The 26,404-nt window shown below is 39.4% G+C and overlaps 1 protein-coding gene across 1 annotated transcript; it reads left to right on the top strand.

Moving 5' to 3' along the window:
- The first annotated feature begins 2,991 nt into the window (after positions 1-2,991).
- Positions 2,992-13,910, top strand: RAB21 (RAB21, member RAS oncogene family). The gene is made up of 7 exons (XM_042017752.1): positions 2,992-3,366; positions 8,179-8,238; positions 8,423-8,530; positions 10,145-10,208; positions 10,989-11,043; positions 11,472-11,560; positions 12,435-13,910. Exons 1-7 carry the CDS (start codon positions 3,220-3,222, stop codon positions 12,569-12,571), a joined length of 660 nt encoding a protein of 219 aa, XP_041873686.1. The 5' UTR covers positions 2,992-3,219; the 3' UTR covers positions 12,572-13,910.
- Positions 13,911-26,404: the final 12,494 nt, after the last annotated feature.

Here is a 26,404-nt window from a genome sequence, read left to right as displayed (position 1 = left end):
CCTTTCCTTTCCTTTCCTTTCCTTTTCCTTTCCTTTTCCTTTCCTTTTCCTTTTCCTTTCCTTTTCCTTTTCCTTTTCCTTTTCCTTTTCCTTTTCCTTTTCCTTTTCCTTTTCCTTTTCCTTTTCCTTTTCCTTTTCCTTTTCCTTTCCTTTTCCTTTTCCTTTCCTTTTCCTTTCCTTTTCTTTCTTTTCTTTTTTCTTTCTTTTCTTTTTTCTTTTTCACATGCTTTGCTCTTCACCTTTATTCTGTATCTTTTGTACCTAAATCTTTCTTTTTGACAGTATTATTAACTTCATTTTAAGTGTGGTTTTGCTGCTATTGTTGGGTTGGGATTTTTTCCCTCTTCTGATTTCTTGCTTTTGTGGACATCTTGTACTCTTAAGGACATTGAACTTACACAACTGTACATTATTTGGCCAAGATTTTGTAATATGATTATTTTCCAAGCAAATCCAATAAAATCAGAGCATTTTGCTGCAAGTATATCAAATTATGCTGAGAAATATTCTCCAAAGGAAAAAATGGAAATATAAGACTGACATTATCTACAAATCAACTGCTACCTTTATAATATTCAATACATAATTATCCCAGAAATGAGCTGTGTGTTGTCCACAGATTGGGAGGTACCGTTTATGCTATTGTGGGTTTGACCTACCAAAGTATCTACACTGACAGCTACTGCATACACTTAAGTTCACAGCAGAATTAACACATTTAATATTTTTGTAAGGAGATCTAATAATGCAAGCTGAAAGAAGCACATCATTTTCACTTTTAGAGATGACATCACCTGTGAAATAAAACACTTGAGTAAAGTCTTACCAGAAATGATCAAAGGTTATGGCAGTGGATGCTGTAGTACAATTTGTTTTGGTTTAATAACATATAGAGTATTGTAGCATCTTCTTGAAATATAAAATATATCTTGAAAGGCATTTCTCATGCAGATGTAATCAGCAACATAGATGACACAGAAGGTCTGTACAACTGTTTTTAGGGAGCTGTGTAAAAAGGGGAAGCAAAATAAATTGAAGGAAAAAGAGCTATTCTCATCTCAAATTCTCTGAAACAAAATAAACACTTCCCAAATTAAATTAACACAATTAAAATAACTTGGTAACAGTCAGATAGTTAAACCTACAGATTTTACAAAGTTGTGTGTGAGATTACAGTGAAACATTACACTTCAGGTAGCACTGACAGAATTTTCTGTTTTCAGACAGATCAGCCTTTGACTGAAGTTTTGGAAAGTAAAGGACTTCTCATACAACAAAATCAGTCATCACAGGTTCCATACCAGAGAGGAGAACAGAAATGATGGAATACTGTAGTTACTTGCAGCAGTCTACTGTCAGTGGGAAATGCATCGTTTGACTCTTCACCACGGCAGAGGATTCTTTGAGAAATAGCCAACCAGAACTGAGCTTCAGTTGGTGTCCTGCTGTGGTGTGCCCTCTGTTAGAAAAACAGCGCTCACAGTTGTGCTGTCAGGTGCACTCAGCACATGGACTTCATACTGGGCATCTCATGTGCAGCCCTTTCCAAAGCTTCAGCTCTCTTTTCTCACTGGAAGGTAGCCTCTATTTCCACTACAGTGTAGTAATACACTTAGGATTGATGAAAAATCACCCATGCAGAAAGTACCCTTTTAATAAATCAGATGTATCAGCATATGGAACATTTCCATGTAAAGAAGAACTGAAAAGTACAAATCCGGTGTATTCTTCAGTACAGTCCCATGTATTTATAAAGAATGTACATGGAACCTATTTTTGTTGAAAACAGTAAAAAGCTGCAAGAACAGGAAGGTTTTTGAAAACATAGCCCTGTGTCGCAGCAGATGCATTTGCCAGCAGTTACCCAGGAAAGCCTCAACCTGCTGGGCCCTGCAAGCAGCTTGTACTCATGAGCACTGACTTCCATTTTCTCTGGCAACCTTAATCCAAACTCCATGTTTCCTCCTTCTTCTATTCAGCCTGAAAGAATAACTAACATGCCAGTCAGTTTTATTGCCTGTCCACAGAAGGCATGACTGACAGAAGCCAGCATTGCTTTCCAGCAAGACAGTATTTTTATAGCAACTTGCTGAAAGCACTTATGTGCTAATAAAACTGGAAATTTATTTAAAGAAAAGATACACCTGATGATCGCGTCTGCATTGATCTTTTTCCCTTGTCCCACTTCCTCTATTTACTCAAAAGGTTCACTTTATTTACCTCTGGAGGAAATAAAAACTATTCATTCTGCATGTAAATGTAACACTGTTCAGTGACAGGGCTTCTTACTTCAGGAAACCCAATCTTTGTTCTCCGGGAGGCATTCTCTGTTCTTTCCTCTATTCTTTCTCATACAACAGTGCATTAATACTGTCTGATAGAGAAAAAGGAAATTGCGCTACGAAGCCTTTTCAAAAGCATTATTTTTCTTACCACTAAATGATCACTAGAGAGAGGTTGTACTGCAGTCGTTTGGATCGGTTTGTGAGGATTACTTTTAATTAAGGAGTGATACCCAGTTTTACAAGGCAGTTATCCAGTTCTTGTGTATGAAACTACTGGACCCCTGCAATCAAGGAACTCGACAGGAGAACGTTTTTCTTGTGCCTTTTTCCTCACCTGCTCCCACGTCCCTATTTTAAACTACTTTATTACAGACTTCTATTTTGCTAACATTTAGAGACTAGTGTAGCTTAGTTCACAGAACGAAAATCGCACAAAATCCGTGCCTGTGATGTTTATGACGTTTGTTAGGGGCGCTCGGTTTCCCCGGGGAAACGCTCGGGAGGTAGGTAGACGCCTTGCACCGGGAAGCCAGAACGCCGGCCTCACAGGCAAATCCTTGCGGGAGCGCGGGCCTCCCGCGGCATCCCCGCCCCCTCCGCAGGCCCCGCCCCCAGCAGGCCCCGCCCAGCCGCCGCCGAGGGGGCGGGGCCTCCCGCCGCGTCCCCCCCTTCCCATTGGCGGCGGGGGCTGCGCGTGACCGGGCGGCGCGTGACGTAGGAGGAAGGAGCCGCCATTAGGGGCTGTGGGGCCGTGGCTGCGGGGCAGGTTTGGTTGCCGTGTTCCTCTTCCGCCTCCGTCTCCGCGGCCTTGCCGGTGCCTTCCCATCCCCGCCAGCCCCGCTCCCGCTCACCCGCGGGCTCCCATTCCGGTGGGCGGCGGCGGCGCCGCGGTGCGGCCCGTTGATGTGAGGCGCGGCTCGGCGGCGGGGCGCGGATGGCGGCGGGGTCCGGCGCGGCGGCCGGGGGCCGCAGCTTCTCCTTCAAGGTGGTGCTGCTCGGGGAGGGCTGCGTGGGGAAAACCTCTCTGGTGCTGCGCTACTGCGAGAACAAGTTCAACGATAAGCACATCACCACTCTGCAGGTGCGGGCCGGGGCGGGGGGGGGGTGGTGGTGGTGTAGGGGGTCCCGCTGTTGTTCTCTACTCACCTTGCGCACCTCCTCGGACTGCTGGCAGTGCCTTGTTTACAGCTTAGTGGCAGCCGGAGTCACCGTCGCCGCTCGCTAATGGTGGCTGTCCCCTGCCGAGTTCGCTGGAAGCCAATTTTCTCGTTCTTTTCACGCCTCATATCTAAGCCTTCGATATGTTCAGGCCTCGTTTCTACTTTGCATACTAACTGCTCCGTTTTTTCCAGTTATGTATATGAATGTCTTCATTTAAATCTTGGAAAGTATAATGCAAAAGTAACGTTGTTATTGTAATCATTGTTAGTGGACTGATGACTAAGTGTTTCATATGTGCTGCGTTTCTGTTAATCATAGTCTTCCTCATGTTCTCAAATCCTAACACTAGCACTATCTAAACCTTACTGATTAAGGAGAACAGCTTTCACAAAATGGCTTATGATTTAACAACGGGAAAGATTCTTAAAGCTTAACTGCTTGTCACGACAGCTCCCTGAATTTTGGCTGGATTCTCAGTAGTACTGTCTGCCAATTTATAAAGAACTACCAAGTGAATTCCCACTGATGAAATGTGACACAGTGCCTGCTTGAAAACAGTGGGTTTTGTTCATGACCTACTAGTTAGTGATGGATGGTACAGAATAAACTGTACTGTACGTGGTCTCAGAAAACATGTTTTGAAGTTTGTGTTAAGGTGTGTTAAGTCTTTCAGGATGTCAGCTTGCATAGGTGGAGGTGTGGATTCAGTTTACACCACTCAATTTTTTTTTTTAAATAAAGAAACAAACTCTGTGACTTGGTGCACTAGTAGTGGGTTTTGAACTAATTTTCAGTTGCCTGAAGTAGGGAAGAAATAGCAGGTGATTTAAAAAAAAAGAGCTTTAAGGTTGTTATGTGCTATTCCCATGCATTTAGGGGAAAATTCTTGAGTTGTGTATCTCAGAAGTAATTAATAGTAAAACTTTCCCTTAAAACCAAAGCAGCATTATAGATGCACTAGAAATAATACAGGGACTGTTTCATAAACAGATAATGTAGGGCCATTTTTGCTGTGAATAGGTAAGAAGAATGTGTTTTAGACATTGTTATGCTGTGTTCGTACTCAGGTTTTGGGTTAATCTGCTGGTAGGTTTACGAGGCAAGGTATTTACAGGAAGCTAGTTGTAGCTGCCGTGCCACAGAGGTAATTGATGCTTGGTATGCCACAGAGATGCCTGGTAACTTGTAGGTGTCAGAGGTGCAGCAGAAGTGTAGCATTGAGCAAACAATCAGTTAAAGTGCATCAAAATGATCATGTGTAGCTGAATTCTCATATCCCATGTTGCAAGAGTAGGTCCAAGTAGATTGTAATATGATGAAGCTTATGTTTGTTGTTTGGGTTTTCTTGTTCTTTAAATCTGTAGTGGAAAACCTAAAATTATAAGCAAAAAGTGGGTTGCAATACAGACTTGGGTCGCAAATATCATAAACCACACCTTTAAATTCTCTAAAATGCTGGTAGGAAAATGTCTGTAGATAGTGTGGCTCCAGAGCTTTTGGTTTTGACTGTCTGGAGAGGGGTGTATAGAGGAGTGGAAGCACGTCCCTGCAGTTCCTACTGAGATTTTGTTTCTCCATCATAACCAGGTTTGTGGTTGCTATCTGTGTCTTTTAACTGACTGCACATTGTTTATCAAGTTGTTTGCTTTCCTGTTCTGAGCCTCCTTGGCCACATATGCATCTTACTGATTGTAAAATATAATGTCAACTGCTCTTGAATCTTACTGTGCATCATGTACACTTGTTAAGTATTATCTTTATTATTTTTATTTCCCCACATTTTACAGTTCTAGAACAAAATTGAAGTTCTTCCACTATTAAGTTAGAAGATACCCTAGTTTTTCTTCATCTTATTTTTAAGTTATCTGATTAAGCAATACGAAGTAACGTTTGCAAAGCATCCTTTGTTTTTTTTTTTTTAGATAAAAGGCTTAATCTGATGAGGTCACTTTGTTTCATGGCAACGGTTCAAAGTATTGCACCAAATTCCTTTTTGTTTCAATAAAGCCGAAATTAGATAAATACTTTGCTCCTGGTCCAGCAAAGGAGTGACAATGATGAATCATATGAAAAGATCACTAGATACTTAGACAAGAGGCTCTCCATCCACAATATTGTCTAAGTTGAAAAAAGAAAGTATGGCATAGTGCTTTATTCCAATATGTTTGCAACAAAAAGGGTAGTGAGACTGTAGCCTTCTGGAAACTACATCTAGTGATGTTATTCTACTCTGAAGTTATTTTTTGTATATGCAAATAGCAAAGTTTCTTTTGTGCTAGTAACAGAAGACTTCGACTAAAAGGCAGCAGTTTCTCCTCTCTCCACACTCCCCTTCTCTCAATGCTAACTAGAGTGCACGGGAGCCTCCTCTGATTTTGGAGGCTGCTGGGATGTATTGCTGTAATTGTGTTACTATCACATAATATACTTAAGATATTGATGGACCTGCAGGTTGAAGTTAAGGTAGTTACTGATTCACACAAGGAAACATCTAGTTACAATATTGTGAAAAAGCTGAGGCGGGAAAAGTAGGGGTTTTTGCATACAATTAATATAATTCATAACCTGTTGTCAGACCTGGCAGGACAGTTCGAATTGGTTCCCATCGTTTGAAACATTGAAGTCAGTGCTCTCATCTTGATACAATAATTAGAAGCTATAAATTGATATCAAGTGAACTGTGCTGGAATTACTCCAATAATAAACCTACTGTCAAACTATTGGGTTTTTTAATTGGGTGTATATATATATATAGATATATATATAGCAAATGTTGCTCAGAAGAGCTTTTCTTTTGAGATTTTCTCAGTAGAATATTGAGTACTGTAGTACAGCAGGTCAATAAAGTATTGTCAGGTAAGCTTGGTTCATTGTGCCTAGCAATAGCTTCTCTCCACGTGGCCTGGGTGTTGGTGAATTAAAACTTCTGTACTTGCCTCTAAGCTTTTGGCTTTTAAATTGTGGTGTAGTAGAACGAATTATGAAGACTATTGATGAGTTAATCCTTAGGGACAGCTGTTTGAAAGACATCAACTACTTTCTGTAGAGTTTTTAAAGAATGAAAAGTTTTCTGATGCTGAAGATTTACTACTCTTCTGTTAAGCTGTTTGTTACAGTTGGGCTAGAGGGTCAAATCCATTTAACATGCTGTCTGGAAGTTTTTCCTGACTTTTGACTTACATCCCCTCACTGTAGACTGGGGGGGGAGTGTAGTTAATGCTTTAGTTATGTTGAACACAAGGGTTGTAGTGATTAGCTCTTTGCTATCTGCTCTTGGAAAGTGTCTGAGTGTTTTTCTTCTGGTCTTTTCTCTCTCTCTCTCCCTCTGTCTGCTCTGTTCATAAGGCTTTGTGGAAAGCTTTGGGGGAAGGTACAACTTAAAGATGAAAGTTTTTTTTCATAATCTTATCTTTGGTCAATCACATGCCAGAGTCGATGTTAGGGAGGTAGCTGAAGAGCAGGAACTGCTCTAGCAACTGAATGTTGGATGACTTTAACTGTAATACAGGGAGCACTCCAGAAAGGCACTTTGACAGCAGTTTAAGCTGGTGTACACTGAACTATTGTGGTATTCTGTGTGTGTACTGGTGCTTGTATAGTTAAGCAGCAAGCTGGTTCAAGCAGCTCATCTCGCCCATGGCACTTTCCACACATGTGATTGTTGGTTCTGTGGCTGGTCAGTGCTCATACAGAGAGCCCCTCTTGAGCTGCTACAATCCAGCCTAAAATAATCTGTGGTGAATGTATCATAAAATACCACTCAGTACTTGTTTGAACCCAAATGCAAAATGAGGTAAAACTGGAAGGAAAACTGACTATAATTTAAGGCAGAAGACAAAAGTTAGCCCTTGGTAACTGAATTGTTTGATATTAACATGTTACTGCTAGTCTTTAGAATGGGGGGAGCAGGTTCTTAATGTATCAACACCTTGAGACCCTGTTCTGGTCCATTAAACTTGTATTAAATTATATTCCCTTTGTAGCTGTCAAATTACAGACTTGGTAACAAAGGTGGTTTGAAAACGTGAATCTTGCAAGCTTGGAGAAAACCGGAGCTACCCGAGTTACTGAAATTAGTTTAACCTTCCAGTGTGCTCTGGTCCTGTAAAACATTTCCAGAAGTAGTGGAATTCTAAAGCAGTTTGTATGCTTATTCTCAGGCTTTTCAGCTCAAACAAACAAAACCACAGAAAAAAGCAGATGAGGGTGAGTTGTGGGCTCACTTCAGCAAAAAAAGGGAAAAGTTACATACAAGGAAACTTGTGAAATACTAATGTTCCAAGATATTTAGTGATAAATTAAAACAGTTGTTTGTGGTTCTAGTAGCTTACTAATAGTGAACAATTTGCCTAATTCCTGCAGATTAAAAATCCTGTTAGGTTAGTTCTTACCCAAACTTCATGTACTCTTGTGAAATGCTTTGAGTTCAGCTTAGACTTATCAGTGAATTCAGACTCTTTCAACACAACTTATCCTTCCCAAATAATTCAAAACAACAGCAGAAAGATGTAGTAAATTATTGGCTTAACCCAAATTTATTTAGAATAGGCTGCTGGCAAACTGTAGTGAAATGACTAACTGGCTTAGTATTGACTTAGCCTTCTTGCTTACAGTGTCTTTCGATCTGGAAGTTTGTCTTTTATTGATTCTGATGCTTTATTAATAAATTAATCTGAACTCAAATTATGTGTTTGGTGTGTAAAACTTAACTCTAATCTGTTTTGCTTTCCAGGCATCTTTTCTTACAAAGAAACTAAATATTGGTGGAAAAAGAGTAAACCTTGCAATATGGGTATGTTTACATTCCTATTTTCCTGTTATCTAATTAGAATATTTTTCTGAAAAAGAAATACTTAGTGCCTAACACTTGAGATATAGTAAGCCTTCTTAATAAAGTAAAATTTCCTAAGTATTTGCAGTTCCTTGAAGTACTGTTTGCTTTGTTTTAAATGCTAACAAGTGTATTTTAAATGCAGGATACAGCTGGTCAAGAAAGATTTCATGCATTGGGGCCTATCTACTACAGGGACTCTAATGGCGCTATTCTAGTATATGATATAACAGATGAAGACTCTTTTCAAAAGGTACTGGACAGCTTTTATGTCTAAACTGTAAACAGGTTGAAAGATAATCTGTGATCTATGTAAAGAGAAGTCTTCTGTTTTCAGCAATGTATATGTTATATTTGCAAATGTAGATCATGTAATGGAAGTTTACACCTTATTAGTATTCTTTTGATGACTGACTTCCCTGCTATCAGGTTATTCAAAGAACACCAGAGAATTAGCTCAGTTGGTTAGAGCATGGTGCTAATAATGCCAAAGTTGTTGGTTTGATCCCTGTATGAGCCATTCATTTAGGAGTTGGACTTCATGATCCTTGTGGGTCCCTTCCAACTCAGAATAATCTCTGATGTAGCTGTGTGAGTTACCTGTGACAGGCTGTAAATATAAACCTGTACTGTTGTCATGGTTTGCCATACTGATCTTTACTATATAAACCAAATTACTAAAAGATATTAAGTGACATGATCTTTTACAGATCTGAGAACTCTGAAATTGCAATACATGATAGTGGAGACATTACCTTCTCTGTGATAAGTTATTAGTTCTTCAAATCCTCATCAAAACATGTAGTTTGATGGCTAGTTATTTGTGGCTGTATTAGCTGATCAGTTTGATCAGGTGAGTTTTTTCCAACCGGTGTCAATCTGTGTGACCACTCTATTGGATGTTTCAGCTGAAAACTGGTGACACTCTTTTCTAAGCAAGTTTATCTCTAACTAGCTTTTAGCAAAACCAGTTGAACTTATGTGGAGAGAGAGGTAAGAAATTGTGGTTGTATGGGCAAGGCTTGGGTTAGCAGCAATAGAAATAGTGTAAGGGTACAGTTCCACAACAGCTTAACTAGTTTAAATAGTCTGGTGCAGGGCAAATAAAGAACTTGTGCTAGCAGTTAAACACTTGTCCCCACCTGCAGAATGGTGATGACTTGTGGGTACTACTTCAACTTGTGCCTTTTCATGCTGAGCCCTATTTAGTAAAATGCTATGATACCAAAACACAGGTGGGTAAATCTGCAGAAAAAAGAGGTAAGGGTGATTTGCAGAAGTACTATTTTATCATGTAGCCTAACTTATTTTTTAGATTCTTGAAGTGATTGCCTTTCTTCACAATTACTCCCTTAAAATAGCATGTAGTGATCATACAACTTCCAAAGCATGACAACAGATTTGATAACAGGTGCCTTACCATGAGCTGAGTCAACATGCTTGTCCCATCTGTTCTTTCAGGAAACAAACATCTGTTATAATCTCACCTGAAAAACTCAGTTCAGGTGCCTCTACCTTTTAAGTACCATTTGTGATCTGTCAGTAAGTGCCTGTTGATAAAAGATCTCATGTCTGACCTAAAGTGGCCCATGCAGTGAACTTGTTATATTGAGTGTGGCGAGTTATATTTCTGGAGTAATTAAACCATTTTGTCTAAGTCATTTACTCTTAATTTCACCTGCAAAGTAAAACCTGCTAAACAAGAGCTATGTGTAGCTATCTGAAGAATATTTTTCCATTTAAGTTGCTCCAAACATCTTTGCTTTAAGTTTAGAGTAGATGGTTAGTGAAGGAAGTGGGATGGTTCTGCATTGCCTAAGTTAATATATACCAAGTGAAAACAAACTCACATCTGTTCTTTTTGCAGGTAAAAAACTGGGTTAAGGAATTAAGAAAAATGTTGGGAAATGAAATCTGTTTATGTATAGTAGGTAAGTCTTTTTCAACATGACTGAATTGGAAGCATCTCTTTTGATTAATAACATCTCCCAAATGTTGCTTTGACAGCTTGTACATGTGAAGGGGTAAGATTTTATATTAGATATTTAAAATTAAACTGGAGCTAGATGTTTCAGTAGATGACATTGAGGAACATGAGAGTTTGATTGAAAAAATAATTTGTTTAATTATGCACTATTAGAAGTGTGTGGTACAGACACCTGCAGGCTGTAGTTTAACAAAAAAATGTATATTATCCTTCTTTCAAGTACTCAAACTCGTGGCTTCAAAGTGGCATAGACTAGGTGCTTGTCTGTTTTCATAATTAAGTGCTTGCAGGTTGGATTAAAGCTTGGATATTTCAACGCAAATTGAAAGCAACAGAAATTCTGGGTTTAGGTTTAAATCAGATCTAATTATTAAAACACTTTTATGAGGTTAGATATGTGGACATTCTACAAAAAGTACCTCTGCAGCACAGGGAGGGTGCTAATAAATTGCAAAAGAAAAGCAAAAGCCTGAATCAGGTGCCTTATATGGAGGCGTTTAGCTGTCCTGATCTCTCTACAGAAGTAACACTTAATCTTCATTGCCTATAAATGCTTGTGTGAAAGGAGATTCTCAAATCATATTGTCCTTCAAATTGAGACCTGTGTAAGAGCTGGTCTTTACTGGGACAGCTTGAGAAAATGGAGTACCATGGTTACATGTCTGCTTTCTTTTTGGGTAATTTTGGAGTGCAAAAACTTAAAAGATTAACTTGTTTCCAACAGGTAACAAAATAGACTTGGAAAAAGAGAGACATGTTTCAGTGCAAGAAGCAGAAACGTAAGTCACACCTATTACTGATCGAAGCAGTCATTGCAGAATTATGCTGGAGTAATAAACTCGTGATGCTGTTAACACAGCAGCCAGCTATGCTTATGCCTGCCAGTTGTTGAGTGTTCTGTTAGTATCTGAGTCACAGGGTGTCCTGGCTGACCAAACTGTAGCTTGAGAGTTGTATGTGATTAAAGTCAACATTTACAGTTTAAGTCCATTTCTAGACATGAAATTTTCTTAATTTCATCTAGTGTGTTGCATTAGTCCTGGCAGTTTTAAACACAAAACTCCTTTTTTTGTATTAAATAAGCATGTGTAGATTAGCTCTGAAGTCAGAATAAAACCTCTTGTGATCATCTTATTCCTTCACGTAAAGTGGCTTAGAAAGAATGAGCCCTTTACTACAATGAAGCTCCATATCTGCATTTCTACAGGTATGCTGAATCTGTTGGAGCAAAACATTATCATACGTCAGCTAAACAGAACAAAGGAATTGAAGAACTGTTTCTTGACCTTTGCAAAAGTAAGTATTAACTAGTTTGTTGGTAAGGAGCTCATGCATAAAATGCTTCAGAAATGCTGTTAATGCCATATAGAAAAGCTTTAGTGTAAATTACTACTTAAAACTGACTTCATTTCAGTCTACTTCGAGCCACATGTGTACTGTAACAGCTCTGGAAGCTTGATGTATGGATGCTTACAATATTGCAAATCCATGCTGTACTCCAAAAATGTCTTGGTCATTTGTTGGAGCACCGACTGCTGTTCCACTTATCATCAATTAGTAACCCAAATCAAGCATCATATTACTGCTCTCACCACTGCTTGATTCAAACCCTCTGTTTCAACATCTTTCAAAAATCTTCTCAAATGATGTCAATTACAAATCATAAACTCAAAGCGGTAAGGATGCAAATTTTATACAGAAATCTAAACAAATTGTAAAGATCATGGTATGTGGGATGAAAATGCAACACAAGCAAGTCATCCTGTTAGTTGTGTTTCTGTGATAAAAGAATTTAAGGAAAAGGTCTCCTGCATTTCTGAGGAGGTAGTTGGTTGGGGGTTTTTTGGGGGGATTTTTTGGGAGGGTGGAGTTTCGTGGTTGATTGGTTGGGTAAATCTAGCTTTTGAAGTTGCTAACTCCAGGACTCCTGAGGATCTCTAAGGTCTCCCTTAGTTACCAGGAGCAGCTGGATGTTGGGTGCTTTAGAAAAAAGATTTAATATGTTCTTGCAGCTATGCCATGTGATACCTGAATACTTAGTTCTGCATAACAAATAGGGGAACCAACCACTCCTGCTGAACTTTGTGCATATTGTTCAGATAGATTAAGATAGCAGAGTCTTCTGTAAAAATGCAGTGGAATGTCATCTAATACAGTTCATTCTTTACAGGAATGATAGAAACTGCTCAAGTGGATGAAAGAGCAAGAGGCAATGGCTCCAGTCAGTCAGGAACAGCAAGGCGAGGTGTACAGATCATTGATGATGAGCCACAAGTACAGAGCAGCGGAGGGTGCTGTTCTGGATAATTATAAAACTGTGCATCACTGCCTTCTCAATATGAAGACTGCCATATTCCAAGTCACACATTCTTTACCAATGGAGTAATAGAATTAACAGTATTTAAAAATAATCACATGTAACACTGCAGAGACCTTAAGTGCTAAACTAGTGGCGTCTGTGACCAGAGAATTGGCGTTTTCTACAGTGGTTAACAAAGCAATTACCAATGGCCTTTTTACATATTTTTCTTTAATGAGGAATAATATGCATGTAGAAAAGACCTACTTAAAGGCTTCATTTATATTCTTTTAAATCAGATCATTATTTAATAACTTATATACATTGTTGTTGGAATGGTATACGTTTTTGCAGCTCTTTGTATTTTGTGGTAGATGGAATTGTATCACTTCTAAAATGCAAATTGATTTTTTTTTTTTTTTAATTAGCAGATAGCTGAAGTAATATTTTTGCAGGGCCTCCACAAGCCTATAACTCAACTACTTTGATATAGTCTGTTCATCTGTATGCCAAGCTGATAAAATACATTGTAAATGACATATTAAATATTTTATCTGCTTTTACAGTTGCAGGTGCAGAAATATGTACATCAGTCTTGTCAGTGATTGTGAAGTGAATAAGTCAGTGAAAGATGCAAGCTTTTCATGTGCACTGTTAAATTGCTCATTCTATTCCCCTACCTGAAAACAGCTTTGTTTTGGGTACATCCATAGCTACAGCAATTCTTTAATCCATTTCTAGCAAGTAGCAGTAAGAGTAACCCCTTACTGGAGGAGAATGCTTCTGTAGGCTGCTGTTTAACATTGAGGTGTTTGACTCCCAGCTAAAACAGTTGGTGCATGCACATACTTGTCCTCTCAAAAGATCCCCAGAAAGTCAAAGTGACTTTAGCCCTCATCTGTCTGGTAGCCAGTAAACCAGATGCATGGGAAACTCTTTAGCTGCTTTAATACATTTCTTTCCAAAGACAGCATTATAAACTATTCATGAGCATATTTTTTTCCCCTGCAGGGCTTGAGTGAACAATTAATTGGCATTAACTAAATGCTTCTAATTTGGAGTGATTAAATTGAAGATGTGAAACTTGCCAGATGTAGCTGTAACTTTGGGAATTCTAGGCAAAATTGAACTTACGCCTAACTTGCTCTTTCTCCTGTAAAGCATTTTGGAAAAAGTCCACTTAAGTTTCAGGAGGAGGGTTTTCAGAAAAAATGTATAAACTTCTATCACAAAAGAACACAAATGGTGGTAGCTGAAACTTCAAAATGTTTTGTGCTCTGACTTTTTTTACTTAAGTTGTCATGCTTGGAAAAACAGTAAAGGTGATGTCTATGACAAAGTAGAATATCCTTGGCCTTCCTTTTTCTGAAAGGTAGATCTAGTATTGCATATGAATGCACTGAATGGTGTGGGTATGTTCTGATACACAAAAAAAAGTAGTAGTAATGAATAAGTCTGTGTAAGAAGTGTGCTGTCTTCAATCTGATTTTTATTTTCTCTGAACTTATAGATGGCTTTGATACAGACTGATCCTGGTGCATTTTCTCCCTTTTTGCCTTAACTGTGGTGTAGATACATTTTCTTAGACTACCATTGCTGTGCTCTTCTGACGTGTTTGTATGCATGATGGAGAAAGGTGGTCTGTTCGTGCTAGTGAAGATAAAGTTTCTTGGCTGTGCAGAGCTTTGGAGTGAATCTAAAATCTGTGATTATGTGTCTACATGTAGCAACACTGTTAACTTTCACATATCTAACAACAGTGAGCTCCACAAAGTTGAAAACCAGGTCAGTTTGATCTAACACTGGTATCTGACAACCAGCCTTATAGGTGATACAATATTGATATGAAAAGTGAAATTGGCAAGTCTTGATGTTCAAGAATGGAATCTCCTCAGAATAGGAGTTTCAGGTTTTTTGATTCAAATTTAATTTTTTCCATCTCTGCAAATAAAACCCCAAACAGCCCAACTTCAATTAGACTTGGGTAGAATGTATCTTTCTGCATGCAGCTAAAGAGTTTTTAGTGTGTTCTGTGGTAGGGGCATTGCATGTGACTTCTGACAATTACAAAACTAACAAAGGCATGTTGATACTAGCTCTTAAGTTTCTTAAAGAATTAAAACTGTTACTACTGAAAACTTAGGTGGGGATAAAGAAGTCTACAATTTTGTAATACTAAAAAGGTTCTGGTTGCTATTAGCAAAATATTTTTTTAAAATAAATTCTCAAGTTACTTTTCTTAAACTACAACATAAAAAATACTCACTGGAAACCTTCCTGTCTAAGCTGTGGTTTGGTTGGACTTTATTTATGAAACTTAAAACCTGTGGTTTGCAGGGTATCATTATGTAACTGGACAAAAGTATAGCTTCGTGAAGTCAGGGAAGCTGGTTGAAGACCAGACAGAGGTGAAAAGATGAATTGTTTAGACTGATTAACATAAGACTTTGGCTATTCATTGTTAGCAGACAAAATACAACAGTTCCAGGAAAAAGCATCTCTGTCAAAGATACTGAGAATGTTCTTTACACTTGATACACAGAAAAGTACAAATAGCTTGGTTTTCTATTTTTGAGCAGGATCTTACTCAAGTAACCTGGTTTTACTAGTATGTGGCTTGCTTTTCAAGGGTCTTGAATCTTGCATTTGGTCTCGATTGCCTGGTTTCTACATCTGAAGAACTATTTTCTTGTTGCTGACTTCTGTGGCCGTAAACAAGTAAGCTATTTTTCATTCTTCTGAGAAGTGAAAAAGAAGGCTGGCTGCCTTTAGAAAGTACCTCTGTTGTGGGGCAGATACAATTAGGAAGACACCCGCTACAGCGTGTGTAACTCAACATTGAGCACACTTCCTCAGGGTATGTCTTGACAAAGATTACTTACGTACATAGTAAAATAAAATGGTCTAACTTGCTACAATACCTTTCTAAAACAACTTTTAAGTGTTTGCTCACAGTCTTGATGCTGCTACTATGAATGCATGAGCTACCTATGAAACTTTATCACTTGCTGAAATAAAATCCAACAAGCCAAAGTCCAACTGTTTTAATGCAACAGTGTATCTCTCTGCTAGGAGTTATTTATGGACACTGTATACTGCACTTAGACTTTACTTCAGAAGCTATAAAAGATGGGATAGACTGATTCAGACAAGGACATGCAAATCCAGATGTGTAGTACTTGGAGATGAGTCTAACTACCTGCAAAGATTGGGAGAGATGGCTTCATCTGGTTAACAGTGATCTTGCATATGATTCCAAAATGGGGGTATCCAGTGCCCAGATGAACTGTATGGGATGGTCTCTTGAAGCAGTCAAGTGTATTACCTTGATTATATTACATGCTTTCTTCAGTGTTCACACATTGTGGACAGTTATTTTTGTATCCTACCATGTTGAAAATTGCCTATAGTTCTTAAACAACTTAGTAATTAAATTTCTACTTTAGTTTCCAAACCAGATGAAAAAAGCTTTGCAGAAAGGCATGAAGTCATGGAAAGTGGTTAGATCTCAAATGGAGTTATCCAAAAATGTTGGATGCTGTCAGGAAAAAAAGAGTTTAAATGCTGGTCAGGAATCTCCATAAGCTAAAAGCAGTTAAGTGATATGAACATAAGAATAAGAGTTGGAGCCAGCCATGTCTCATTTTTCTGCTTTTAGTGGAATGAAAAGGAGAAGTAGGAAAAAAAAGGAATGTTGGAAAAACTGAGGGTGCTGGTATTAGGCTGCTGAGTGAGGTGCTGAGTTAACCTTTCCTTTGAGTTGTTAGTGAATCTCAGCAATAGCAATACCTTATTCAGGACTTCTAAGATCACTTCTTGGGTTGTTCTTCTGTGAAATACCATTTTTGCTTCATTAAAGAGAATGCAACTAACTTTGAGCAGGCTTTCAGGCACAATACTAACCTACTTAAAACTTTTTATTAGAATATGCTAATTTATTAACTATTTACATTTCACTGACTTTGTTAATCTTAGTCTGCATCAAATCCTAGGATCTTTTTTCTTGAGAAGTCAGGGAGTAGATCATGCTACGAGGATAACTTTTACTGCAGTTGTGTCAAGGAGTTGCAGACAATGACCAAGATCCTTGGCACTCCTTGCTGTGCAAACTCATCAAGGTCCCACAACTAGCTCTTAATTGTGCTGGGCAGTTGCTCCTGCTACTCTTTGGAGGACTCTGCTCAACATCAGGATTTTCTTTCCATGTAGGCAAGCCTGTACATATCAATGATATAGCTGTCTAATAAATTTTGGCTTTTTCTATCAAATAACAATGTATACTCTTTGCTCCTGCATTTTTTTTTGGAGCTGTCATTCGCCCCTCTGTTGAGCAGAATGAAATTGAGATGATTTTGAGAGTTGTGGAGAATCTGGAATGTTTCATGTCTTGAGATGGCTTGAAAAGTGAGAGTCTATGAAAATGTCACCATTATGACAAAGTATTACTCTGTCCAAGATAACAGAAAATAGTATGGCTCAGAGAAATTTTTACTGTAATATGGTTAAAATGATAAATTGCTCTACTTCCAAAATGAAAACTTATTTCAAGAGGATCTCTCTAGTCTTAATTTTTTTTAACACTTAGGTTTGCTTAACTTGGCTAAAGCCTTAAATTGATTGCCATGTTCTACAGCTGTAAACTAAAGTTTGATTGTTGGGAGGAACAACATACTTGTTCATATTCCACTGGGCAGTTTAGATCTTAGATTGTGTTTATTCAATACCAGGATGCTGAAAGATAGATTAAAACAACTATTTTTTCAGTCTATTTCCACTGCTTTGTGAACTCAGGCAAGTAAGATGGACCTGATGCAGCTGCGGGGTCACTGTGAAAAGAGGGATTCTCTTTCTCTTCCTTCTCGGCTGCATTGATCCTTGTTGCTAAATTACTGCTACAGGAAGCTTTGGGTGCTGTGCAAGAAAGGAAGTGCACATTCTCCCCTTGCTTCTCTAGCTCTTCTAGACTGTAGTAGGCACTACAGCAGTAATACCCAGTTCCTCTCAGTTTGATAACGTTTTTTTCCTCAAGAGGATCTTTTCTTACATCTTGACAAATAATTTTTTTTTTCAGTGTATCTAGTCTCACTGATCCCTTCAAGGGGTTTTGATTTTTTGTTGCAGGTTGCCCAAAAGATGTTCAATTTGAAAGCATGACAAGGAAGGATGATGAGTAGCAGTTTTACAGCAGTCTTCCCTAACAATTAGCCATATCCCATCTCCAAAACAGTGAAGAGAGAATATTGAAAGTTTAATGGTGAATCCTTGCTACCTCTGTATCTGACTCCTGATTCTTGGATATTGGAAGTGACTTGTAAGAAATCTCAGTTGAGAGGATTGGAGAGAGCAAGGACTACTTCATCTGTTGCAGGTAGTTGGTATTCTGTGACAGATCCAAACTCGTGTTTTTGAACTGTTGAAGCTTAAATTTCAGGCCCTTCTTCAAGTTAACCATCGCTCCATTCTGAAAAGTCATCAAATTGGGGCTTGCAGTGGAAGAGCACAAGCAGTTTCTTTTTCAGAACAGGAAACTTAAAATTGCCTAATCAGGCTTGTTTTAGTAGACAAAGAAAAGCATGTGATACCTAAATCTTTAAGTGTTGTCAGTTCTATTTGATCGTACAGGCATTATAATGATTGTCTTACTGGATTTTTCTCATCAGATAAGCTCATTGAGCTTATCAGTCTTACTCAGATAGAAAGAAAACATTAGCAGGGAAAATCCAATGCTGAAAAAGATGCAGCATTTTTAATGTCAGGTAACTTAACATTGTCAAATCTTGTAGGAATAGGTCTATTTGGCATTTGTGGATAAAAGAAATTTTGTAAAAACATTTAAAAATATCTGGTAGAGATATTTTTATCTCTGTTATGTTAACTTTCCCAGTGCATTTCTGCAGCTGGAGTTCTTAAATACATCTTAATACATTTTATATACCAGTGCATTTACAGGAAAATAGTACTGTGATAAATTAATGCCAAATGGTCAATCCACTATAAAAACAAGGGGTTTTTTTATCATGACTGCTGGTTTATCAATGCCTAATATTAAAAGTGAAAATGCATGGAAATGGATCAATGGGGGGGGGAAAAAGGTGTACTGAAAATCAATACAGAAAGAAAACATTGTCGCTTCTTAAATATACAGAGTGTTACAGAATTTGGAACTTGATGACAGTCTGTAATAAAGTGGCCCTGAAAGTTACTGGAAATTGGGAGCAGTGACTGAGACCACAGGTTTTTTTTATGTTACACATACAATATTTCTAAACCCACCTGAGTATGATGTTTCAAAAGATGGCTTTAAGATGTCAAAGCAGGCTCACTGAGGTTGCTGTAAATTATGCTAGCATATACCCCAGAGACTGTAGTGTGATCATATCCCCAGTAAAATATAGCTTTGATTCCCACCACTGGTCTTTGGCATCTCAGAACAGAGCAAGTTGCTGTTGAACCACATTTGTGTTTAACAGCAGCCTCAGGGATGCTGCCTGTATGCAGCAAAACAAAGTCAAACATGGAGCCAGGGCTAAGGTGGGAATTTTCCACCAACTATGTGTCTGTAACCTGCTGCTGTCCTGTCTCCACCATGAGTGCTTGTTCATGCTTCCCTAGAGAAAACTGCTGGTTGGATGATGCTGTGGGTTTGAACTGGGGGGACATTGTGAATGAAAACAGCAAGCAACAGGAAAAGCACAGCAAGATGAGAGCAATTTGCATATTTCTGCTTTGGCTCTCCTTAGCCCTTTCACTTGCAGTTCTAGAAAGTCAGCAACTCTATCCTACTATCTTCTTGTCACAGAAATCACTGAATGGGTCAGGTTGGCAGGGACCACAGTGGGTTATCTGGTCCAGCCTCTCTGCTCAAGCAGGGTCATCCTAGAGCACATTACACGGAATTGTTCAGGCAGTGCTTGAGTATCTCCAGTAAGGGACACTCCACAACCTCTCTTAAAAAATATGTGTATTTTCTAGTTAGTGAGATTTTTTTTTTTTTTGTTCAAGAAACTAAAATCCAGAGCTTTTTATAGTAAATGTAGTTCCTTCCCAGATTGTCTTTCCAAAATCTGTCAGTATTTCATTAAAGGAGCTATATTAAGTGGTGAAGAGCAAGTGTACTGCTTGTAGTTAACACCCTGCAATCAGAGCTCTGTGGTGAATATTTCAAATAGCAAGAGGCAGCAGAGCTATCTGATACACCTGTGAAGTCCATCTACTCTCCCACTGTTTTGTGACATAGAGTAATTGCAAAGCAATCCTCAACTGTAAGATGTGCCCATCCTGAAGTCGGATTGAGGCTTAAAATTACTCCAATCAGTTGCCTCCAAGGAATCCTTTCAGTATGTTAATACTGCAGTGCTTAGCACCATGTACACCTTTTTCAGAGACTTGGGGATTTCAGCCTGTATGGGAAATACAGTGATCTCTGAAGTGCGTTATGGTGGCAAAATAAGATCAGGAAGTAAACAGTGACTGCCCTCACCCTAAAACAATTATTCTGTTAGTTTTCTGCCCTTTCCAGGAAATGTTGTTTTTTGCTATTATGATATATATGTAGAAGTCATAGGGTCACAATCATTTGTGTTTCCCTTTGCATTCCTAGCTCTGGCAATACTCTTGTGCCAATCGGCAAACAACAGATCAGTTTCTGTTTAGTCATCACTCTTGGATAGCTTCCAGCTACCCTCTGTGGAGGCTGATGCAATCATGAATTTATCCTTGCATGACAAATGTGGAGCATTCATGTTAGTATCTGCTCTGCTTCTCTTATATTTGAAAACCTCACAATTTTATGCCCCACTGAGAGAAAAAAGCTATTGTAAAGTGATGGTCAGTTACATGAACCATAATGTTTTCTTATGTGACAGCTCCTGTATGTTTTGGGTTGATTCATGTTCTGGAATTGTATTGATACACAGATTAAAAAAAAATCAAATTCACAAACATTAACTCAGTGCTGTGCTTAAGGATATACAAAATATGTCAGTGCCAGTGCTTCAAGAAATCTCATCATCCTGCCTTCGTGTCCATGCCCTCACACTCTTAATACAAATAAATGCTGCTGGTGGATGGCATTTCCTTCCTTTTAATTTTGGTCTATGTATACTTTGTCCCCGTTCTTGTCTAACCTTGTGGCAGAAGGCAGCTAAGCTTGGAACAGTACTCTATCTGCATGCTCTACTTGTGCATGTTAGTGGTTCTTTAATGTTTCCTTTGAAAAACAGCTTAGAAAGGTTGTCATATCTTCATCTCCCAATTTCTGCTTTGAGGTAGAAACAATTGGTGAGTAGAGAAGATCCTAAGTAGTTCCAGAGGCTACATTTTTACTGGTAAATAAATTAGGCCAGGGTGCATAAGGAGCTCTGGCCTTGAGAGCAGATGGCACAGTGCAGCTTTAATCCAGGTGCTTTAGTCCTCTTCTGCCCTTTAAATCATATTTACATGCTGCCTGCTTGGAGTGGCTGTGCTGTTCCCAACTGTGTCTCTAGAAATTAGTCTGAGAAACCTTAAATGGTATGGTCCATAATTATATAAAAGAGCAAACTAATGACAAAATGGAAAGGCTGACTGTAGGTCAGTACCCCAGGCGCTTTCTTGGTTGACTTGTCAGGCCAGGGCCTGATCTCTTTCCTGCTCTCCTAATTGTGGAGTAGGATGGGAGGATTTTTTTTTAAATCTTTTCCTCTTGCATGGGGAAAATAAGAGCATTTCACAGCTAAATCCTCATCTATTTCCTTTATTGTCTACAATACAGTTCATGCTGGGGACTGGTACCTCTTGAAATATGAGGAACTTGAAAAGCCTAGTCTGCAGTTATCTCCTGGGTGTCTTGTGCACCCAGAGTCTAGGAGAGCACCCCATTTACTATCTGCCTGTGGTCTGTGACAAACTGGAGTAGCCTAGAAAAATTGTGGGTTGCATCTGTCAAAGCAAGGCTTGGAATATATCCATTTCCTGTGAGGAGAAGTAAAGATCAAAGGGAAAGATATTTTTGGCACTGTTTTTCTTTGTTCCTCTGCTGTGGGGTTGTTTGTACAAATTAAGCCTGTGATGGAAGGACTTGACTGAATCTGCGCTTGTCTTGTGTGGGCCAGGTTTTCGTGTGGTTGAACATGTGGCCAGCTAACACTTCTGAATACAGGAAAGTATCTTGGAACTCTGCTGAAATAGCTGTGTGAACAACAACAATAGCAGCTGCTGCAGCTTTTGGCACAGCAGTAATAGCTATGCTTGCAGCTGTGACAGCACCAGAAGCCACAGGAAAGCCAGGAACACTCTAGCTGCATGCTCAGTGCTGGCTGGTGTGCTGTGACTACCTTTTATTCCTTACTAGAGCAGATGGTTAATTAAAATCCAATGAAGAGTGAGCCCCCAGGCTAAAGATACCCTCCTCCTTGGATTCCCATCTGTGTAGTGTGTGAAAGGTTGGACTTTAGCATAGAGCTACAGACTGTCCCATTGTTTTCTTAACGGGCTTATGGAGAAGGGAGAGGAACCTGCTAGCACTATGTCACACAACATCAAGTTCCAGAGGCTATCATTCAGGTTTGTAAAGTGCAATAATGTAATGCACCAATAATATAGGCTGGGAAGCAGCTTTGCACAAAGGTATCTGAGTGTCAACAACAGTGCACAAGTCAGTGATGAGCCAGAAAAGAAAGCCATCCTGGGCTGCGTGAGGAAGAGCACTGCCAGCAGGCTGAGGGGTGATGATACTTCTCAGCCCTGGTGAGAGACTCCTGGAATGCTGGGTCTAGTGCTGGATTCGCTGGTAAAATGGAGACACTGACATCTTGGAGTGAGACCTGTGAAGGGCTATCAAAGGCAATTAGGAGACTGGACCATCTGTCATACAAAGATACACTGACAGATGTGAGATTGTTCTGTCTCTAGAAGGCTCAGAGGATCTTTTCAATGTCTAAAAGTAGATTATGAGAGGGAGTAAAGGAGGCATACCTGGTCTCTTTAGTGATATTCAATGAAAGAACATGACAAAATGGATCCAAACTGAAATACAATAAATTCCATTTAGGCATAAGAAAAACCTTTGGCGTTCCAAAAGTAACCAAACACTGATGAAACAGCTTGACTGAGGAGGTTGTGGTGTATATATTCTTGAAGATTCTCAAACCTCAAACTTTACAAAGCCCTGAGCAATCATTTGTGATCTGCTCCTGGCAGGAGGGTTGGGCTAGATGATCTCTAAAGTTTCCTGCCAACTTCAATCTTTGATAGTGCAACCTGATAACAAAGAGTAATTTTGCTCCTTATCTTGAGTAACAATATACACATAATTTGCTAGAGAACAAGGGAGAAGGCCCAAGACAGATGTCTAAAAGATTGGATAAGTAGCTAGAAGACAGTCATATATATCTCATGGAGTAAATTGGTCTGTGGGACTGAGAGTTCTCTGAAACATACTGGCCTTCTTAACACCAAGGTAAGTGGCAACTGGCATGCTGAGAGCAGCACAGTAGGACAAGAGCCCCAAGATGAGTTCTGTGGGACCAGCTAATCATGCATCAAAGTAACTTAGAGCAGAGGCTCCTTTCCTATGCTTGCTGGAAGAGGAAGGGAGCTGCACTGAGCACATGTCTCTCAAAGAAAAGTATCAATGTTAAGCCTGAGAAGTTTCAAGCTTGACTTCAAGGAACTATGAAAGACATACCTGGGAAACAAAAAGAACAAGCCTGGTTGTTGTGTGAGAATTGTCATTTAATGAGATTAATTTGAAACTCAGGGATGCAATTCACGGGACTGATACCTGCGTTTGGGAGTAATGAGTGGTTCCCAAGGACTGGGGTGCTCCTAAGGTCAGATAAACAAATGTACTCAGTTTTAATGCTTCAAATAGATGACAAGTTGAAGACTTGCCACACATATTCTGGGACTGCGTATTCCAGTGATGTGTTCCAGCAAAATTTATTAAGTTTGGAAAATTAAGAGTTAACTGATGTCCAACAGTAATACAAATGGGATTTATCTTTTAATTCTTTATTTACTTGACAGCTCCATGAAGGTCAGCTTGAGGAAAAAGCCTTCCACACCACTTGTGTGAAAATTTTACAAGTAATAGGCAAAGTCTAGCACTGAGCTGACTTGATAGAAGCAGGACCTATGGCAGTGAGTGAGAGTGGGCAATAATTGTCCTCAAAATGAGTAATGGCATTTTATCTTGGGCCCTGTAGAAGGGTGGGAGTGGGTAGATGAACAGGAGGAGTTAGATGAGAGGGTTAAAATTATATAGGCTGGATAAATGACAAAAACATTCTGCAGAAGTCTGGACATATCAAAATGGTATCAGTTACTGTCAGCAAACAGAATGTTACAAGAAAAGATATTTAGCTGTATGGATAGATGGGGAAAGCTATGATTTGGTGCTGTTGTATTAGAAAATGTCAGCAAGGGAGCTAGGTAAAACATGAAAGACAGAGTCCAGAGAGTTCTCTAAGACTAAGGCATCAAGCAAGCTGTGGGCCTTGGAGACAGATGGGTATTGATATTGAAGAGAGAAAGATGAGTGCCAAGAGAATCTGGAGGAAAGTAAAACCATCTTGTCTGTTAGCTGTCTGCAGATGATAAAAAGAGATTTTAATTTGGATCAGAATTAATGGCTGTAGTAGAAATATGGCAGTGAGTCATGAGATAAATATGTATTTGTGGACACAATTTCCTACAACGAAACAGAGGCTTTGATTCAATATGCTAATGATCAAGTCCAAGAGACAGGGGAACTAGAAGATGGCAATCATACTAATAAAGAGAGCAGACTTCAAGGAGTGCATTGTAGATTGTGGCTTGGCTAACAAAGCTGAGATGTGAATCTCAAATTTGAGCTTCTCCTAGGGAAGAAACCTTGACACAGCAGTTTCATTGAAGGGCCAGAATGAGGGGATGCCATGGAACTAATCAGAAGAAGTCTCCAGTGTTCACTGCAAATTTCAGGGAGGTTAGAGATGAAAAGTGCAGAGGGGAATAAGATAACAGATGGGTGTGTAACTAATGTATGATTATATTGCAAAGAGAAAGAAATAAAGGAAAAGGGTAGCAAAAGGAAAAGATGAAAATGAACACATGGGAGACAAAATGAGATGAAACCTATGTGGATGTGGAAGATGGCTAAAACAATTGCATGCCTCAAAGCAATTAATTTATGGTGATGCATTTTTAATATGTGGCCTTCTCCCTTGTATTCACCATAACACTAAGTTGTGCTCTTATTAAATTTAAAGAAAAGGACCACCAAAGCTGAGGTGTCCATTTTTGCTACACTGATGCAGCTTTCCAGACCTAGATATTACTACAAGAACTTGTGGTCTGTGTTTTTATTTCATTTTCTCATCTTTATGCATGTTTACATACAGAGAGTCACACAACAGGCTTTCCCAACTTTGAAGCAGATTAGTATTTGTCTTGAAAATTGCAAATCTGGTTTTCCATGGCAAGTACCATATGGATATTAATCTAACCAAATGCGTTCTTAATTCGAGAGGTCAGAAGGGAATTATAATGCCACTTTATGACAGAAATTAAAGCCCCCAGCCAACCAAAACCTATCGCAAACCCCAACAAATTACCTTTGCTCTTTCAGAGTAGCAAATCACTTCCCTGCAACTATCTCATTTGTCTATTTCAAATAAATGGTATTTAGGGATGTACTACTTGCTCAAAATATTTTGTGTGATTGTTGGAATATAACCAATGTCTTAAAAACCATCTTTATTTATGGCTCTCAGCAGCATCAAATGTTGCAGACATTAAGTGAAAGCCAATTTTTTTTAAAGTAATACCCCACATTATATACTTTTCCAGATAAAGAAGTCCAATCAAAATCCGTTGATGTCTGCAGAATTCCTTCAGACTTTATAAATCTGTACACATATGAAAGCCGAATATTTGCTAATATGGATGAGATTGTAATTAAGATTTACCTTCGTCCCATGATGTGTTGAATGCATTATGTGTTGAAAACCATCATCTTGAAAGTGGTGTATTTTTCACTAACATTAAAGATCCGGTATATGAGTAGTGGGGCAGCTTAGTAGTGCCTGTGGGTACCGTGATACTGAGATCTTACAGCACCTGCCAGTACCTACAGGGGGCCTGCAAGAGAGCTGGAGAGGGACTTTTTAGAGGGGCATCGAATGATAAGACAAGGGGGAATGGCTTCAAACAGGCAGAGGGTAGGTTTAGAACAGATGTTAGAGAGAAATTTTTTCCTGTGTGGGTGGTGAGGCACTGGAACCGGTTGCAAAGACAAGTCCTGGGTGTCCATCCTTGGCAGTGTCCAAGGATGGGTGGGGCTTTGAACAACCTGGTCCAGTGGAAGGTGTCCCTGCCCATGGCAGAGGGATTGGAACTAGATGATCTTTAAGGCCCCTTCCAGCCCAAACTATTCTGTGTTTCTATGACTGGATAACAGTGGAAAGAGAAAGAAAATAACTCGAGAGAGTATGATGTGTGTTATATATCAACTATATAACATTGCTCGAACTATAACTGCAACTTCAAGGAGCTCAGAAAAAGCTTTAAGGGTGAATGGGAAAAAAAAAAACAAAAAAACCCCAAAAGAACAACAATCCCCTTTCCTCCTCGTCGCCGTAAGCGCACGCTGTCGTGGAGCGGTCACCGCTGCTCTGGCCGCTGCGGGGCCCGCGGCTGGACACCCGCCATCCTCCTGGAGGGCTGCATGCGTGCCAGGGATTCAAAATGAGCGACGGGACCACGGGGATCGCGCGCAGCCTTTGGAAGAGAACACTGCGTCCCAGCCTTTGCTGCCCGTCCCGGGGCGCCGCCCTCCGGCCTCGGCCCCGCCGCCCCCACGCCTCCTCTCCGCTCCTGGC

Source organism: Corvus kubaryi, unplaced genomic scaffold (assembly GCF_017639235.1).
Source record: "Corvus kubaryi isolate FWS band 111438036 unplaced genomic scaffold, C.kubaryi_AGA036_p1.0 137, whole genome shotgun sequence".
Lineage (NCBI taxonomy): Eukaryota > Metazoa > Chordata > Aves > Passeriformes > Corvidae > Corvus > Corvus kubaryi.
Note: the sequence above shows the minus strand (reverse complement) of the source record. Positions and strands in the feature narration are given on the sequence as shown.

Coding starts and splice junctions, on each gene's coding strand:
- RAB21 (XM_042017752.1), top strand. CDS start 3,220: ATGGCGGCGGGGTCCGGCGCGGCGGCCGGGGGCCGCAGCTTCTCCTTC. Junction 8,239..8,422: donor GAGTAAACCTTGCAATATGG/GTATGTTTACAT, acceptor TTTTAAATGCAG/GATACAGCTGGTCAAGAAAG. Junction 8,531..10,144: donor ATGAAGACTCTTTTCAAAAG/GTACTGGACAGC, acceptor TTCTTTTTGCAG/GTAAAAAACTGGGTTAAGGA.